The sequence below is a fragment of the Brachyistius frenatus genome, unplaced genomic scaffold, assembly GCF_029030835.1.
Source record: "Brachyistius frenatus isolate BFR_SWC_R1_liver_20210118 unplaced genomic scaffold, ASM2903083v1 Contig_3, whole genome shotgun sequence".
Lineage (NCBI taxonomy): Eukaryota > Metazoa > Chordata > Actinopteri > Embiotocidae > Brachyistius > Brachyistius frenatus.
In genome coordinates, this window is record NW_027210602.1 from 8,313,082 (window position 1) to 8,332,684 (window position 19,603).

A 19,603-nucleotide genomic window follows, 5' to 3' on the forward strand; every position below is an offset into this window, starting at 1 on the left:
TGTGATTTTTAGGGGAATGAACAAATGACTACATGAGCAACAGCCAGCGATTTAATAATATGGCAGTAAGCATCAGGTGCTTTGTGCTGTATGAGCAGTGTTATTTCTCCCTCCTCTTTGCCGTTCTTTAGCTCGTCTACTGTAGGGCTAAAAATGGCCCTGAGTGACTTTTATTTTTTTATTTTGATTTTTATACACTTTATTAATCCCCGAGGGGAAATTTCATCACTACAGCAGGGGGGCTCTCAGGGGGGAGATGCTGCAGCAGGCTGCCACTACCGCAGCGCCAGGTAACCTGACCTGAAGTGCATGTTTTTGGATGATGGGAGGAAGCCGGAGAACCCGGAGAGAACCCACGCAAGCACATGCAAACTCCGCACAGAAAGGCCCAGGACCGGATTCGAACCCCAGGTTTACACAGATAATTGGACGGCTTCTTCCATTTTAGATTATCTGATTGGCGCTGCATGTTTCTAACCTGTGGTTACTGGCAACCCCAAACATGCTGAGTGTTTAGTGTGCGGTGTCCCTCTGGTTCTGTCTGAGGTTTATTCCTGTTAAAAGGGAGTTTTTCCTTTTCAGTCATGGGAATTTTTTAATTGTTGGATCCTCTCTAAACTATGTTGTGATTTGGTGCTATATAAATAAGGGAATTTATTTTTCCTCCCCATGTCAGTTCTATCAAGATAGTTCATAATCAGTCAATAATGTAAATTTGCATGTCAGAGTTCACTAAAGTCAAACGCTACACTTTTTTTTAATGGACATGTATGGTAGTGAAAGGAAATATTCCCATGTTTATGGAGAACATTCACACACATGCTATGAACTCTGCAATCACACTACTCAAGACAGTAGTAGTATTGCAGGTGGTTCCATGATGGTTAAAAATACTGCACTTTGACAATGTATCACTACAGGATATCCATCAGAGTTTGATTTGATTATGGTAAACAACAATTAGGCTGCCATAAGGCAGGAAGTGCTCTACTTCCACAATAGATAGCAAGGACCGGATATATCGCAGCTGTCAGATGAATCCTCGTTTTCCATTTTTAATTACACTCTGTGTGTTGAAACATTTTCTATGTTCTAAACTAATTATAGTAATCCAAATTTGCGGGTGGACACTACATTGACACAGCATAGAACTGCCAAACTTGATTCTCCAAATGAATCAGCTGATCATGGGGACTCCACTAAAATAGTCCTTTGGTTTATAGTTAAATGACTGAGTGCTCAGAAAATATAGTTTTGTGCTACAAACATTTGTAAAAGGATACCATTCATATACAATTTGATTGTAGGCCAATAAACAATAATGTCAGATTATTTCCCGGCCCTAGGAGGACTTGTTGACATACCCTTCGACAAGAAAAGCATTCAACTGGTGCCACGTATTAGCACTGCTGTTACCTACCCTGTGGTAATGTGATTAACTGAAGGAGTATGAAGGTGTTGCTGGAGAAAAAAAAAGTAATCATCATTTAGTGAACCAATCCTTGGTAAATTAGGTGAAAAAAAAAAAATGTAATCAGCTAATTCCCCTTCATGACAATAAAATGAACCAGGACCACCCCAACAAGTTGATTTGAACCTTTTCAATTACTGAACATAATTAAAGACTCACTGAAGGAGAAACCATAGAGAGGAAACAAGGCCTTTCATCCAAACAATATCGATTTTTTTTTTTTTTTTTTTGATTGGACAGCTAAAAAGTAGATAAATATCTCCTGCAAAATTAAAATTTTAGACAGAATGATTAACTTTATATTCTATTCATCTTTCGTATTTAACGTCATTTCATGAACACCTGTTTTGTTGAACCCAAAGGTGATTGATGATGTCTAAAAATCATGCACGGCATAAACCAGTCACTTGATGATGACTGAGATCGGTTTGTGCCTGGTGTGGCTTCTGAGTCATCTCAGAATGATGAATGTGAATCGAGCTGCACAAGAGAATGAGGTGAATCCATCAGCAGAGTGAAATGTTTGGATAGTGGCAGATTGGCAGACTGTTTCAAAAGAAAATGTCAGAAGCGTAATGGTAATAGTCACAAAGCAACAAAAAAAGTTAAGCGCTGCATAAAGGTGATTTTCTGTCTCAAGTACTTTTACGGAGACCTTTATGTGTTGAAAACGATTATTTTTCAATTGAAGCTTAACAACGAGACCAAACAGAATACCCTCCCTTAAAAAAACCGTTCTGTACTTTGGCCTTTCTTCTTTTTTTCGTTTGAAAAATAAATTATATTGATCACCTCAGCGCTCAGTTTCATGCACTTTTTGTCACCTTGTAATGCGAGTCAATAAGTAAAAGGACACACCAGGTGAGATGAGCCAAAGGCTGGCACTGTCAAAACAGCACGGTGTCTGGTTCTGGCTCAACAGAGCAGCTGCTTTGATGCCGCTGGTGCAAAGAAACAAGAGTGCAATTTTTCAGTGCCTTAATGGAGCACTGCATGCTGGGAAGGCTGGAGCACGGCACAGGCTTCAGGAGATTCAATGAAGGGAGCAGGCCTGTGGATAAAAAGAAACCTGTGAAATTACAGTACCTGAGCGTCCTCATATTTTAGTGTAGATGTTATTTTATTAAAAGTCTCCACCCTGTTTCTATCCTCAACTCCCAGAGATGCGAAACACTCACAGGTTATTTTGTTGGATATTAAATATTGATATCTGACTGCAAATGCAGGTTAGCTTGCAAGTCTATACAGAGGAGCTAAGGAGTGACATGTCAGACCTTTCCCTTAATGTGTTCGTGAAAATATAATCACAGATGTTGCCCATATCAAATGAAGCTTTGCAAAGATTTCCAGTAATAGTGCACTCTACCACACAGCCATGCAAGTTTAATACAAGAAACATTGCATTCATGCTTGTGCTTGTAAGTAGGGAACACTCTGCTATGGATTAACCAAATTCAACAGTAAATACAGACCATGTACACTTTATATATGAAAAAGTGCATATGAAATTCCAAATAATCTCTATCAATTTGTCCATTTTCACTACTAGGGATGAGCATTCCAAGCAAGAATACGATCTAATATTCGTTGGAAATTATTCAGCTAATATTCAAAGCCATACACACACGCAAAAAGAAAGAAACTCGCTCGTGCTGTTATTTTGGGCAAAACAAATGCCATTAAAGTTGATGGGAAATATACAGTGCATCTGGAAAGTATTCTAATATCACAACGGCACACACGCCTGGTAGTAACATGTTCTTCTCCTTTTGTTGTTCTGTAGTTGGCAAAGAGCTTTTAGGTGTATTACTGCACCTTATGGCGGCAGTAATATTTTACTACCAGTCTCCATTAAAAACAAGGGAAATAGGACAAGATGATAGTCATACAAACTATGTTACTTTTTTTGTATTATTATTTGTTTAATGACTATTTGAAAAATATTAAATTCATGACCCATCTCTAGCACTACAGCAACATTTTCAGGGACCCAGAAACAATTTCAGAAACTCGGGAACATTTTTTTTCCAAAGGAATTAAAAATAATTTTGCTTTTGCTTTTTTTTTTTTACAATTATCAGGACAGAATTTGCAGTGTTTTTAAATTGTTAATATTGGTCCAACGCTAACCATGCTACTGCTACAATGTGAGTGCATCTTAAAGCACACTGCAAGAAAGCAATGGGTGCCACTAGATTTACAAGTAGTTACAGCTACTATTGTTAAAACTAAATAATGATGTCAACTTCTAGACTAATCCGAAAAAGAAGGAGTCGCAATCTAAACAGCTCGCGATCATTTTTTTTTTCTAATACAAAAACATTAACCATGTTAAAAAAAAAAAGGATAACAAAAATGCTCACCATCATGGTCTCCAGGCTGCGAGCAGAAATCAGCAGCATCCCACTCATAATTCTCATCGACGGAGGCCTTTCGCCTACAGAGGTCACAAAACATCACTTAATACGAAACATAAACATAGCTGGGATGATTAATACACAGTCACACATTCATTAATGTCCACAAATGGCAAAGCACTCCCAATAAAGTATACATCAAGTGACAGCTCTCCCAAAATAATTTATCTTTGTCTCCGACTCAGTTTCACATGTTATAGTATTTAAATGAATATGAGGTATGTGACGGGTAACTCAAGTTTTTTTGTATTTCTTTCTATAAATTATATTGAATTGTGTGAAAGGCTCACCTTGAAAGTCTCATATCGACCACACAAGGTTCTGTCACCCTACAAATGATAGTCGCCACATTTTCTCCCATAACACATAATTTCTCTCATTCATTATGTCTTAATACCTTTGGCTTGGTTCCAGTTGGTGACTGTGCTTGTCCTCTGTGCTTCCCTGGGTGTCCTCTACAGTCTCGGGTGAGCTGCTGAGGGTTGGGGAAAGGTGACACAGGGAAAGGTGCCCGCCCGGGGCCTCCATGCTGCCTCGGCCGCTGCTGGCGTAACTGCTGTAGCTGCTCCTGGAATCTGGCACTCCCTCACAGCCTCCTGCCTCGACATCTAGTGCCTCTTGATCATTGCTGTTGGGCGGTAAGCATATGGAAGCTTCCTCCATGGCTTCCATGGAACCTTCTGCTTCTTTCATGGCCTCATGGTAGGCGATTGGCCATTTGGCAGCATCAGGTAGGAGGGATGCCTCTCTTCTTGGCTCATAGTGGCAAGGCACGTCAGGATTTGGTATGAGGCTCTCTGGACTTGGAGATAAAGGGTCCACAGCAACAGGAGAATTGGAGGCAGCTTGGTAAGGTGGAGGAGAATTTGCAGGAGATTTGGATAATTTCCTGGTTGAAGAGCTCTGAGGTTTCCAGGACAGAGAGTCTGGGTGACATGATGATGCAACAGAGCAGTTCTCTTGACTGAGAGAGTCTATCCACGCATCTGGAGTAAGGAAATCGTTGTCTTTCCGTCGTCTCAAGTCTAAGCTTTGACTTCGCTGCTCAACGTCCAAGATTTTAGAGCCTCGGCTCGCAGTTCTCCAGAGTTCTGTTTCTGAAGATTGCGGAGAATCTGGGAACCCGATGATGTCATCGACAGAAGCATGGCTACGGCAGTTAAAGCTTGTGCTCCTCCTTATGTCCTCACGCCAACCTCTGCGAGTCAGCGAGCGCCCTTGTTGAACATGAGAGGCGATTCTGTGATGCAGCATGGGCTTTGCAGGCCGCATTACACACACCTCTAACTCAGGCTCATCCACACTCATCTCAACACACAGGGTTTCATCAGTGGGCAGAGGGAAAGCTTCCTCCACTTTTGAAGAGTCTGACACTGCATCAACAGCCGAATTAGATTTCTCTGAATATTTATTGCTGTGGAAAGACAACGTTGAAAGGCTGCCATGACTAAGATTGTTCTGTATCTGTGCCTCAAAGCATGAATCATTCGTTTGCATTTCTAAGACAGTGGATTGTGGTGAATTATCATGGCCCTCTGGTGCTGCATCTACTCTTTCATGTTTCTGGTACTTCGAGGAGAGATGTGGGAGAGTTAATCTGTCATTTGAAAAATTACCTGCCTCCTCAGTTTTAAAGGAGATCTGTTTGGCAAAAAATGGAGTAGGAGGATGGTTGACGTGTTTAATACAAGAATGAGTCGCAGGTGAAGATGCGCTGAAACAGGTCCTGGATGGGATCTTCGTAGGAGTAGAGACAGGAGGATGGGCTTCCCAGAACACAGAGGATGATGAGAAAGAACTTGGTGACAGACAATGCCTCTCTTTGCTGCCTTGGTGGTAGTGATGTGGCAATGTGCTGCTTTTGTATTCCCACACAAGCTCATCACCACTATTCTCCCTCCTCTCCACGTCAGACTGGTCCCCTTTCATCCCTCTCATGGAGGTTCTCTGTACCATGTAGCTCTGGAGCTCCCTCTCCAGTTCCTCCCTCTCTTGAGCCAGTTTCAGGCAACGACTAAGGTTCCCCCTCTCCCGCTCGTGCTCCATTTGGAGAACCAAAGTGCTCGCGGTTGTGCTCGACGGCTGACCAAGGCCAGATCGGATGTGTGGGAGCACCGGAAATGTGGGAGTTAGTTGTCTGTCGTAATGAAGAGTGGTGGCCAAACTACTGTTTGAACACAGGCTGCTGAGATCAGGAAAGCCATCGTAACTTGCCTTTCGATCCATGATGTATGGGACGTGATAAGGCAGGTGCTGGGCCATGCCACAGATTTGATTTGTTGAATCGACCTCTGGTGTGCACGGTGGGAGATCAACAGAGAGCACAAACGGCAGCTCTTTCCTGTCTTCCCTCTCCGAGTGCAGTGACACAGACCTTCGGACTTTAGCAGGATGTTCATATCTTACACTTTTCTTTCTGTGAACGCTCAGAGTGTCATACGGTGGGAGTATGAATCGTCCATCTGAATCTCGAGTGATCAACTCAATTGTAGGGGAAATTAGGGAAGAAGTTGTCTTAGTAAGGCAACCTCTGCCGTAGTTGGACATGAGATGCTTCCGCTGATGATGATTCTCAGTGCTAAAGGAGGAACCGTCTGTCTGCGAGGAGGAGGAGGTGGTGGTAGAGGAAGACGTGGGATATAGGGAGCTGGCTGGAAGAAGGCTTTTCTTCAACACACTGTCTGGACTGCTGGTGCCTGAAGTCTTTCTGTGAGAGCGAGAGAGGGGAGGTGAAGGGAGGAGGAAGGGATGGGTGACAGTAGAAAATTGTAAGAAAAAACTGAGGTGTAAGAGGAAGAGAAGTAGAGACTGAAAAAATAAGATAGAATGAACGAGGGGGCGGAAGAGATGTAGACAGAGAAAAAAAAAAAAAAAAACAGCTACAGCAGCAGTAGAAGATGAAAGTAAGGAAGAAAAAGACCATAAGAAATAGAAAAGAACTGTAGTGCTGGCATTTTCAACATACTTAAAGGAGAGCAGAGGGAAAGATCAATGGGAGGTATTATAATGAAATGATAAAGGGGTACTTACATTGATGGGGAGCATTTATAGATGGCAGTGGGGTGCTCTGAAAGGGAGGGAGAGGGCCAAGATTGTATCTGACTCATTAGGATACAACCACACTGACCAAGACGTAAAAACATAATCAACCCTAATAAGAGCCCATTAAAGGGCCCAAGGCACCCAGGCTAGTCCAAAAAGTTAATTACACTTACATTTATCAGCCACTAATGAGAAATTACCCTAATTAGCAAGTAATGTAAATGACATCAATAACTTTTACAACTGAATGGATGAGCAGGGGACAAGAGGAGTGCCAAATCTATGCAGAGGGATATGATTTATATAATGGATTGAAAGTGCCTTCAATATTTTATTGAATAAATGATGATATTCATGATGCAGTTCATCAAAGTGAGTGTCTGCTAAGTCTCAAGAGTGAGGGGCATTTTACCATCACTCCTCTTTCTGCGGCGCCGGTTCCTCCTGTGGCTGATGACACAGGCGGACCCCAACAGCAAGACCAGTGCCAAGCACATGAAGCCGACTCCGCCCAGCACGCCGGCGAGTAATGGCTCCGGGACAAACTCCAGGAGTCGGGATGTGGCGGGGTAGATCTCCATCCCTGTGACATCATTTCAACAGTGACGTGTACTTGTAAATTACGATAAAGCCAAGGTCAGTAGAGTCAAACTATAATTATGACAAAAAAGTAATTTAATGAAAGGAAAAACGTTAGCTGCTTGTAGTCGGCAACACAAACTTGAGAACAGCAAAACTACACAATATGAAGACAAACAAAATATAATTTGTTTCCTTTAAATGTCTCAATACGTCATAAATGAAAATATATATTCTTTAGAAATTAGACTTTTTTGTTTATATATATATTTATTAATATTGTATATGTAGGTAGGTATGGATGTGTGAATGCATGGATAGATAGAGATATATAATGGCTACACTAAACCTCTATATAAGTCACACACAATCTCTGATATGCATCCCTGATGATAAAGATGACCATCGTCAAATTATAAACTTGTTTGATTTGCATACTTTGATCAGTCCGACGTCAAACTGAGATTATCTGTAGATGTTAACCATGATATACTCTATGGTTATGGCTGTTGTGACAGTCCTTTGGTAACACCAGTGTGTATTGTAGATCCTTTTGTTTGATAGTTCTGTCATGTACCATATATTTCACATTCAAAGAAGAATCAGAAAAGTTCAAATTCAACCACTAACTCTTGTGAGAAGTTATTAGTGGAGCTATTTCTATCATTCGGGCTTTTAATGGACAGCGTTCCTCGGGGCCCTGCTCTAATTTTGGTCGAACACTGGGAACAGAGGGACGGGGGTAAGAAATATAGAATTAGAGAAAAGAGTCAGACATGGAGACTGAGAGAGCAAGATGGGTTGAAACAGAAGGTGTGGCGAGAATGTGAAAGGGGGCAAGGTTGCTCTCGAACACCTACCCATGGTGGAGACATTGACTGATGGACTGGGCTCGCTCAGCAACTCCCCGCGACGAGATAGCAGCCGCAGCTCGTACACAGAGTCCTGGGACCAGCATCCACGCACACACACGTGTGCACGCACACACACACACACACACACACACACACACACACACACACACACACACACACACACACACACACACACACACACACACACACACACAGTGATGAGGACAGAGGATGAAACCACACTTTGTCAACACAGGACTGTGCTTGCAATGCTAATGAAGTTCATTTGAATTCATGTAGGCCTATACAGGAGAGAACGAAGAGGATGAAATGGGCAGAGAGAAGAAAAGGCAGCACTCACAGATTGAAAGACGACAGAAAAGTGATGACTTCATGTGGTGTGCATAATTGAGAGTTTACAAAAGTAAAACCACGGAGGTATAGCACAGATAAAAATCTCAAAGGCATTCAACAAGCAGCATGGACTGATTAGTCTCAAAGGGAGCAGTGCGACTGGCTTGTTACCTTGTGCAGACCCGGAACCACTATCTCTGTACTGTTGGCACTGATGTCCTCGTCCACATTAAACCACTCCCCTTGCTCAGTGCGGGACTGGAGAACAAAGCCCGAGATGGGAGGGTGCTGAGCTTCAGGAAGGGACCATTGCAAAACAACACCTGCTGAGCCCTGATTAGCTGACAGCGACGCGGGAGGCTTTAGCTCATTTCTCCTCTGAGGAGGATCTGGAGCGGAGGGAAAAAGAAAAGACCTTCAGTGGATCGGCCTGATACATTCTGGGGGAAAAATGAAATCACAGTGGAGGAAAATGGTTCTGCCACCGACGCTCAACCTTGAGAGCGTGAGAGGAGTCAGGGTGAGGTGAATGTTAGTTAGTTTGCAGTGCAACAAATCTGAAATCAAGTTTACTGTCAAGGTTGTTCAGTTTAAGGAAATCCAGGACAAACATGGTATGAGCTATTTGTATTATATTACCTCTCGTGATTACCAAGAGTAACCATTTATTGTGATATTTTAGGCCTGGCATGTTTAAAATGGGTAAGCACCACTGCCACACTGGTACAGCCTACTTACTTTGTACAACTTTATCTGCTCATGCTACTTTCAGGATTGTTATATTGATGATCAGCAGCTGCTGTGAGGAAAGTTTAACTGGGAGAGCTACGTTTCAAATAACATACCATTTCTTTTCACTTGTACTGCAGCTACCCTCACAAAGTATGTACTGCTGCATAGAGTAGGTATACAATTGGGACTACTTCATCATAAAAATGCGCTTTGAACTTTGACCGTCTTGGTCGTATCCATCGATTTCCGTAACACGGCATTTTAAGTAAAAGGAAAAAGGATACGATTTGGACCGAGTGCAACACTTAATGTTACACTTCTTTTTAATACCTCTTCTTCCTTTTGGGAATTGCAACCAGGCAGAGCATTAGTGCCATCAAGTCTCTTGGCAGCTCAGGCAACACGATGGAGAAGATTGTGGGTGAGAACAGCCAGAGAAGCATGCTGGCCGGCAAAAATACTACATACATACTGCAAAATACAATCAGATGTTGTTGGACAGTGGAACATACTATGAAATGATATATACTGAATATTTTTCTGGCATACTAAATAGTATGGTAGTATGAGTATTGGAACGCAAAGTGAGTTTCACCACAGAGGGCCCATCACTCTCTTGGCTCTCAACAAAAAACATTCGGGAAGAAAAAAAAAAAATCAGAATGTTATTTTTGACTTTTGACCAGCAGCGGATCGCGTCTTCAAAGGTATTTTCATGATCTTTCAGATGTTTACTCTGTGTCCAGAATGCTAAAATGTTTCTAGCAGCAAAAATGACTGCACCATCCACTGCCATGCCTTCAATAGGTCAAGGCAGAGGAATAAACATACCTATACATTCAGTAAAGAAGAAAGAGAAGCGCCACAGGGTGTATCAAAAATTGGATTTTAATGTTGATTTAACCCCAGGTGAAATCTTGATCCTTCTGTGAAGACTGTAGAGAGCTGTACATCACAAAAAAATGCCTTTGAGCATACGGCCCACTGCTGGAAAACAGGTTAAACTCCATAAAGAGCGACAGCCAAGCTAGAAGCTCTCTGAAACTGTATTTAGACACAGCAGTGCTTTGAGATAAATGCTAGCGCGCTCTAACAATGCTAAATACTGATGTCTAGCAGATATGTATGCCATGTTTATCTTCTTAGTTTAGCATGTTAGCATGCTTGTATTTAGTATATAGATGAAGATTGTATTGGTTTTAAGTCATAAAAAAAAGTATTGTTAAAAAAAAAAAATGCAACTTTTGCAAGTTGACGGTACTACAGACAAAATGAAATCACTATCGTCATGAAGATCTTATCTGCAATCCTTAAATGTCATCCTCATAGCATGTCAGATGTGCTTTTGTAACTCAGGAGATCAAGTCATTAGGTTTCATCTTCTGAGCACTACGAACCAAATTTAACGGCATTTCTCAACACAAGCATGGCTGAAAATGATGCTTAGGTTTGTGCTGGAAAGGTTTCGGTGAAGGCATCACGCTACTTTCTTAAAATTACTTATTTTAACATAAACAATGATCTTTTCCTAATCCTAACCATTTGGTCTTTGGTGGCTAAACCTAAGGCACCTTACTTTCACGCCAAGTCGAGGCAAAATTTGACACTGACGTGGAGAGGAACCCAATAATTCAACAATTCCCACGAACTCTCATTTAAGGTAGATCTCTAACAGAACTTGGCCTTTTACCTCGATCAACTGGGTTGAGGGGAGAGCAGAGAGAGAAAAGAGAGATACAACAAACAATAAACACTAAGTAGGGCCAGTAACCACAGATCATAAATATGAAGGGATACCTGCAGGAAAAGCAAAAGAAGTGCAAAAAAACAAGAGAGAGGCAGCTGATAAACACCCGGGCCTGGCAAAGGCTATGCATACGTATGTATAGATTGTTGAGAAGTACAAACATCTGATCTGAGATTTGTTATTTTTGGAGCTCAGTGAACGAGACTGTTCTGCACATCTGTAACTGGAACCTAAACGGGATCAGCTGTTGAATGCAGTTCTGAAAGGCAGATGTGGAAAAAACTGGCGGACAGTACTGACCTAAAGTCCGTGCGGTGGCAATGTCGCTGAAGGGGCCGGTTCCCATTTTATTCTGAGACAGGATGCTGAACTGGTGCTCAGTGGCAGGAGACAGTCCTGTCACCTGCAGCCTGGTGCCAGAAGAGGTGGGCACGGGCACGGAGAACCATTGCAGCTTCCCATCATTATCACTCCCTGAAATGTTCTTCACCCTGCCAAGGGAGGCAAACCAAGTGAAAAGGAGTGAGAACAAAAGAGCAGCAGGGAATTCTGGGAGTCTGGTTTTAGGAAACATGACTGAAAAGTAGGTTTCATCAATCATTCATATTCATCATCAGCTCCAGATTTTGTGGCGGAGACAGCACTGATGTATCCCTGCTATTACACAGAGAGCTTACAACTCCAATTATGGTGATTTTCATGTTTCTACCAGAGCTGAAGTTCTACACATCTTTTTTTTTTTTAAATTTTCTTTCATAGAGAGCAAATTACTTGACCCTGAGGCCAAGAAAAAACCTATTCACCTCTTTAAAACTGTAGAAGAATTATTTATGTCAGTCTCAAATATAAGACCTTTTTCTGAAGTTGATGGCTTTGACTCTATGGAGGAGGTATGTTTCTTTATGAGGAAATAGGATATTGGTCACATTAAAATGCAGTTAATAACCTCATTTAAACACTGAACTGCAATTGGAATTCAGTACAGTTATTTTTTGTTGTTGTGCAAAAATGGGACTTCCAAAGGAGATAGAAAAGATCTGTCTGTGCTGATGTCTTTGCTGTTCAGCAGTAATTAAAGTATGTTGTGTGAATGTTTGCCCACAGAGCTTTTACAGCTGCCAAACAACTGCGTGATCGTTAATCTTTCATTTGGTGGAAGTGCTAAAAAGAACTATCCGCTATCGTTTTAGGTCTTCATAAGAACATAAATGGTGAATATGAAAATATTCACATGATATTCTGTTAACGTTCTTACAGCTGATCCTTCTCATAATATATTTTTTTCACTTCCTAACCTGTGGTCACGATATGTCGGGTTGTCAAAGCGAGAAGCAGCTGAGACTTTGGCAGGTTGTTTAAATTGATTGGCTGATCTATTTTTACATGTTTGATTTGTATTTATTTGTGCGCTCCTTGCTGCAACGATGACCCAGTTCCCTCTCAGGGATTAAGATAGCTCATCTGATGTAGCCCCCCTGGGTTACAATGTGATTAAGATGAGTATTAGGAGAAGTTTTCTGTTCAACATCAGTTGCTGACATGATGACAAAAAATATGACGATCTAAACATAGTTTTCTATTTGATTAGCTAGCCCTTTAAAAAAAAAAAAAAAAAACATGTACCTTATTTAACTAGCTTTTACAGGCATCACGTACATTTATGATAAAAGGATTTGTTTTCTTAAACTGTGCTCATGTCATAAAAGGAGAATATCTTCCTGTCAGAATTATTCTGGATCATTTTTGCCCAAATGGCTGCAGTTTAATGTTGTTTTTATCCTGTCCATCGCCTCACAAACATGTCTAAAACACTTAGCCTTAAAAAAAAGACCTCATTTGTCAATACGAAAGTGCTGATTCACAGCAAACAAATGCATTATGCTCTCTTTCATCAGTAACCTTCTATTGTAGCTACCATGACCACTGCATTATGAAGTGATGCTCTGCTGCAGCATTTTTTATTGTCGCTGCCAAGTAGTGATAACAGATAAATGAATTCCTCATCCTCGAGATCAATAGAGTAATACCAGCGCTGTCGATGGCTGCCATGGTTACAGCCCGAGAAGAAAGTGGGAGGCTTTACACCCACCAAACTGAAAATGTCTGTGCTGATCCTCCATCAAAGCCTGCCTCCCAGGATATGTTGGCCTGCCTCACCCCTGGAGAGACGGACAGAGAGGTAGCTGCATGGGGACTGGTTCCTGTAATGGAGCGAAAGGAGAGGAGTTGGTGGAAATGGGCCAGCACTTCAACTACCTGATACAGCAAAAGTTTAGAGGCCATCTCTAGATGTACCACATTTATCCATCGGAGGCGGCGTGGAGGCACAGGCATCCGGCCTGTGTTGGGTATAATAGAGCTTCACACAGGTACACAGTAAAGACAATTTTAAGAAAAAAAAAAAAAAGTAAAACCTATAAATGTGGACAGCTCATGTAATCGTTGGGCTGTTGTGCTATCGTCTGATAGAACTCACCCATAACAAAGACTTGTGTGCTGGCCTTCACCGAGGCTACACGGTTAGAGGCGCTGCACTCCCACAACCCCTGGTGGTCCTTGATGAGAGGCTGCAGCAGCAGAGAACCGTTGGGCTCTATGGAGTAAGAAATGCGCCGCGCCGGGTCAACCTGCCAAAAAATACCAGGAAAAGTCACACATGGTTTGGGTTCAACTCTGTAATTTCAACTAAGCAATTTTAGGTACACCTTAAAGAAAATCCGGTTGACTTCAGCTTTCTAACAGACACCAGTGAAAGCTGAAGTCAACATGATTTTATTTTAGGTAAATAATTTACATAACAAAGTATTTAACTTTCATAACGTACTTTAAATAATTGACGTGACATACCTAGAATTGGTCTCCTTTGTGTATTTTTTCCATCCAACCACCCTCAACCTTCTACATTTATCGGACTTTGTGACTGTTTGTCATATGACCTGCTTCTTCGACACCGGTCATACGTGCGTGTACCTTTCACATCTTGGGGAGGCTATTAAGATATATATTTTAGTTGATGTGTTTTTTGCTGTCTTTTATTTTATTTTGTCTCTATTCTCCAGATGATTGGGTGTGAAACTAAATAACGAGGGATGTTAAAGAGTAGCTTTCGGCTGAACTTCAGTCAGTATATGTAGTCGCTTACATCTGACACTGGTCCCACTACATGTTAGTCTGCATTTTTTTTTTTTTAAATCATGTTATGATTTCGGGAAGTGAGCGTGTCCATGATAAAAAGCTGGTTGTAGATTTAAAAGGTTATTAAATCTCTATGGTATGGAAGACAAACACTGATGCAGTGATCTCAGTGGGTTGAAAGGGCTTCATTTTCTGGCCACAATCACACAGCGTCGCTGTGTGAAGTGCCTTAAGTGTATTTACTTCTCAGATTTACTGTGAAATAGCAGTTAGAGGAACCTTGCATAGCCAGACCTATCTTTACCACGCTATGTCAGCACTGGATAATAGTCCAGCTCCACCCATATTTCAGTCTTGTATAGGGAGAAAAAAAAACCGCACCGGTTTGTTTGTATTTCTCTACACTAATGTTAATCATCTTAGGAGGCCATGAGCCCAGGATGCAGCAACGGTTGCTTTGTAAAATAGTATCGGGACGGGGGACTTGTTTTGGTGACTTTAAAATGGCTAGATATCAGCAAAAGGCCCCAAAAAAACAAGCCAGCCTTCCTCATTGCCTGATCATCAAAACTTGCCCTTTTCAGAGCGTACGCTGCCGCTCGGAGGTTGTTGTTGGTTCCCATTGCAACAGGGATTTTGAAAAGACATAGTGGAAGGAGAGGAGATAGGATTTGTAATAGCCTACTAATGTGATTTACAATGTTTCCAAGTGCAGTGGAATATATTGTATTGACAGGGAATTTGATCAAATCCTCCAGACTTGAATAGAAAACTCCAAAGTGGGCTGGCTCAGTGACTACAGCTCAATAAACCGTAGAGATGTGGAGGACTGTTTGCATCCATCCACACCTCCTTCACCCAGGTCCTTAGCTGAGGAGGTGGCGTACGAGGTAGAAATGAATAAATCAGACCACGAACACACTCCTCTGGAAACCTAAACAAAGTTTTTGCCAACTTTTATCAAAACACACACCTCCTACATGGTATTAATCAACCAGCGACTACTACCCACAAGCTAAGGTCAAGTGCAGTTTTATACAATATGGGAGAGCTTATCCAGTCGCCCCAAAACACGTTTGATTGGATAAATGTATGTATACATGCCCGAGTGTCGGATGAGTCATCGTGAGTCAAATGGAACCGGGACTGGAATGGGGATTTTTTTTTTTATCATTTAGAAAAAGGCATTCAGGAAACGCATGAAACAACTGAAATGTTCCAGTTAAAATACATTGTTCGTATGTACAGTAGAATATGTGCACATATGTGCGAGCACAGGTTTATAGTGCCAAATTGTCACTGCAACATGTTTAACAGGAGCCAAGTGAGGTAAAAATATGAAACCGTAAAAGTGAATATCCTTGCAGGCATTTCCACTAAAATAAATAAAACAGGACAGCTTCACCTGTAGTGAGTCATTTACCTTGCTCCAGGTCACTTTAATTGTTGGGTCCACGTTTCCTTGACAGGGGATGAGCAGGGTTCTACCAACCTCCTGTTTGTACTGCTTCTCCGGAGCAACACTGAATGATGGGGGGTCCTGCAAATTGCCAAAGCAATATAGCTGAATCAAGGAGATTGCTGCAATGCCAACAATGGATTTTAAGACTGGATTACTGCTGCTTTGGACAAGATTATCTTAATAACAAAAGGATTAGCCACACAATTAACTCCCCATTAGTGCCACCATTGTCAGGAGTCTGAGTTGACTTCTATTAATGTCAGGGGGCTCACATGTCGGCGTGAAAAGGTCAATAAAATGTCTTTCCTGTTAAGTTTTTAATTGGCTGTGACAGATGCAGTTGTGGGCTGGTTAAAATACACTCACAGGAGTGCAGACAGAGTGTTTTTGTAGAACTAGAAGGACACATTCAGTGGCTGTTTTTGAGCCTTAAGGGCATGACGGATCAACAATTTGGTGTTTGTGGTGCATGAAATGTAATCTGCCTTTGGGATTACAATAGCTTCATGTAATGCAGAGTATTTCCCTAATGTGTCTGGAGTACACACTAACCTGTAGAATTACATTGGTTGGCCCGGATGAACCCATGGTGCCGTAGCTGTTGTAGGGAGTGCACGTGTACACGCCTGCTGCATCGTCATTGACTGTGGCCATGGACAAAGAGCCCTCAGGTTTCAAGGTCCATCCTGGATACTGAAAGAAAAGCACAATCCTCACATTACTCTGCTAGAAAAGAAAGGAACTGGCACGCCCAGCCTTGAATGATATAAAAGGTTGTTGGCAAAAATATGTATATATTAAAATGGAACTGAAGAAAGCTTAAAGAGCTAAAAGGCAAGGAATCTGTAACCACTCCAAAGCAACACATGAGCTCCTCAGCTGTGTTTGAAGGATTTACAGAAATAATGTTTTTGATATCTGTCTGCTTCAGTCCTACAGTATAAGTAAGGACTTAAGTTCCCACTGGGCAGATTACTTCCAAAGTTCTCTAAAAATCTGCATTATGGATTCATGTCACAAGTTGTGCGAGATTATATCTACAATACCTGGAGAAGATAGTGATTTTTTTTTGTTGTTCTTCTTATTAGAAAAGCTTATTCTTTAATATTCTGAGTGAATCCAAACACACATAGCAGAGATGCTCTGTTGAGCATTTGCATTAAAAGCAGCAAAATATTCTTGCCTCTTTTTTTCCCATTAAGCCACAGTGGAAGGTGTGTTTTGCGCTTTGACTGTGCAAAAGGTTCACACTCATTTTAATGAAGTCAAAACTGCTATTATACTCCCCAGAATGAGGCTGTGAGTAAGTATTACTACGGTATGAGAGCTTGTGACATCCTTGGTTGAATTGGAATGATTGGCAGAAAAACAGCCTGATGCCACCGCCTGCGTCCCGCACTACGTGAATCTATCACATTTCCTGTGGCGCGGCTCATCCCCGACATGTCCATTGCTCAGACCAAAGTGTCGAGGAGGGGGTCAAGTCAGCATGTGGCATTGGGAGGAGAGAAAAGTGGGTGGAACGTTTGCACGCAAAACAAAGGGAATTATTTTAGAAGCTGCTAGCCCAGGGCTCTTACTTTAAAAGGGAAAAAAATATATATATAATATGGCCAAATATGATTTTCTGACCTGGAAAGATGAGAAAGACAAAGGTTAAAAAATGCTGGAATGTCCCATCACCTCCCCCTCATCTATAATGGTTCCCTCACTCATCTCTTCAATGACGTCAGCAGCAGATTGAAGTGGAAGGAAAAAAGTGAGAGAGCAAGGGGCAGTGAGGAATTCCTTGGGGATTGCTTCCAAAGCTTTTAAGACTGAACACATTACCCCCATCCATTAAAATGTATGTGATTGAATGGCCTTGCACCTGGAAAATTGAGAGGACATTCATATCAGTGAACAGAGAATATGTCCTATTAAAATGTTGGAAAAAAATACAGGATGTCATAATGTCTACATCAGTGCTCACACTGTGATTCCAAGAAAATTGTGTCTGCTGTTCTGTGAGCAAGTTGAGTGGGCTGATCATTATAAAAGCTTTTGCATGATGGGCCGCTGATGGCTGTCGCTTCGCCTGCAGCGGTGTTGGACATGTCTCTGCTGAAAGAAAATGTATGGGCTCAGCCACTGTTTCCCTGTGAGGTTTGCAGTACCAGGAATCAATAAATAGAGTAGCCTTGACAGCACAAAACTGGGGACAGAAGTGTGAGTTTTAGTCACACAGGGAAGGTTTGGCAGTTTAAGCGGAAATGCGCCACACCAACTGGAATTCATTATTGTTATTACCAAGGACAGGTCAAGTGGTTGTCCATCTTTGGTCCAATCCACACGCAGCAGCATAGGCTGAGCTGCCACTGGGCAGGAGACTGCACCGTCCATACCTGTGGGGAGGTATGTCTCCTGGGGCATCTGAAGTGCCCGGGCTGCATCTGAGAAGAGTTTAGAAATAAAAGTGCTTTACTTTGTGATGTCATCCATCACGTAGATACAGTTTACTGTTTACAGCGTAAAAGCACATATGCGAATGAAAATCCAACTTCTGATTCATTTTGAGAACAGACCGTTGTTGTAATGTATTTCTGTTTCAACAACGGCTACGAGTATTTACAGCTGATCAAATATGTATCAAGCAAGACCAAAATGCTAATAGGAAATTAATTCTCATTTAATCAAGGAACATTTATTAGTAGAGCCCGACTGATGTAGTAGTTGGCTAATTTTACTGGCTGATATTGGCCTATCACAGATATATCTATATGTTGTCTGACATGCGCTGATGTGAAACCTTTTTTTTACAGAACATGATGCAGAAAAATATTTTCGAAATCATTTTGAAATTTTCCTTTGACTTTTAAAAATGTACATCTATTTAAAATGATTACCTTCCAGTTCAGAGTTCCAGTGCACTGATGCCATATTGGACAATAAAGTGTATCATTAAACTGTAAAATATATCCTGCCTCCAATACACATCTTTGCCACAAGTGTTTGATAACCACATTTTGGAGTATTTATCGATTGTTTTTACTTGTTATCGGCCCCAAAAATCCAATGTTGGTTAGGTTGTATTTCTAAGAAAAAACAGGCCCACCATCAAAATTAAAAACACACAATAGGAACTTTCATTTTCAACTAAAAAATATACAAGTATTTCATTTCAGGAAAATAACAAGGATAGGCTCAACAAATACACTGTAAGTGCACTGTGATGTCTGCTGTACATAAAAAGAAACCAATATTTTCAAAATCTTAAAAAAAGGCTCATCAATAAATAACAGAAGAAATGAGAAAACTACCTTTTAATAGTTTTAATTTTACACATCACTTGCAGAAAGTGTGGTAATTTACAGTGTAGTTTGTTACCATGACTACTGCTCAATCCAGTGCATTTTTTTTTATGTCTCATCTAAAATTTCTGCACACTTCCTTCCATTTTTAATATAAATATATAACATTTCAGAACACATTGTTTACCCAGCATCTCAAATATTTCCATTGTATACCTCCACCGGAGGGAGGTAGAGATATGTTGATTCATATTAGCAGCCAATTCAATTATCCTTTGTTTTCATTTTCCTCCCTGTATTTTTAAGGTGTTTTGTGACTTAACTATATCCATTTATCAGAGTTGTACCTGCCAGATCCTAAGGATTGATAACAAAGCTGATCAGGGCATATTCTAATGGATCCGTATTGATTAAAATAAAGCTGATCGAAATGCTGGGCCTTTCTGTTCATTATTGTGTGTTGTCCACCTCAGTCTGATGGTGTTGCAGCGCTTCTCTCCCTGACAGCAATTTCATTGCA

The 19,603-nt window shown here is 41.2% G+C and overlaps 1 protein-coding gene across 1 annotated transcript in view; it reads right to left on the reverse strand.

Annotated features, from left to right (window-relative positions):
• Window positions 1-413: 413 nt before the first annotated feature.
• igsf9a (immunoglobulin superfamily, member 9a) overlaps window positions 414-19,603 on the reverse strand; it is a 51,967-nt gene continuing 32,777 nt past the window's right edge. Inside the window, exons 9-21 of the mRNA XM_069705258.1 lie at window positions 18,083-18,225; window positions 16,346-16,486; window positions 15,755-15,871; window positions 13,673-13,823; window positions 13,286-13,397; window positions 11,497-11,687; window positions 8,889-9,106; window positions 8,370-8,454; window positions 7,343-7,513; window positions 6,919-6,955; window positions 4,286-6,595; window positions 3,835-3,908; window positions 414-2,522 (exon numbers count right to left, since the gene is read on the reverse strand). Coding sequence (XP_069561359.1) covers window positions 2,359-2,522; window positions 3,835-3,908; window positions 4,286-6,595; window positions 6,919-6,955; window positions 7,343-7,513; window positions 8,370-8,454; window positions 8,889-9,106; window positions 11,497-11,687; window positions 13,286-13,397; window positions 13,673-13,823; window positions 15,755-15,871; window positions 16,346-16,486; window positions 18,083-18,225 — 3,914 coding nt within the window. The 3' untranslated portion in view covers window positions 414-2,358. The remainder of the gene's footprint in view (window positions 2,523-3,834; window positions 3,909-4,285; window positions 6,596-6,918; window positions 6,956-7,342; window positions 7,514-8,369; window positions 8,455-8,888; window positions 9,107-11,496; window positions 11,688-13,285; window positions 13,398-13,672; window positions 13,824-15,754; window positions 15,872-16,345; window positions 16,487-18,082; window positions 18,226-19,603) is intronic.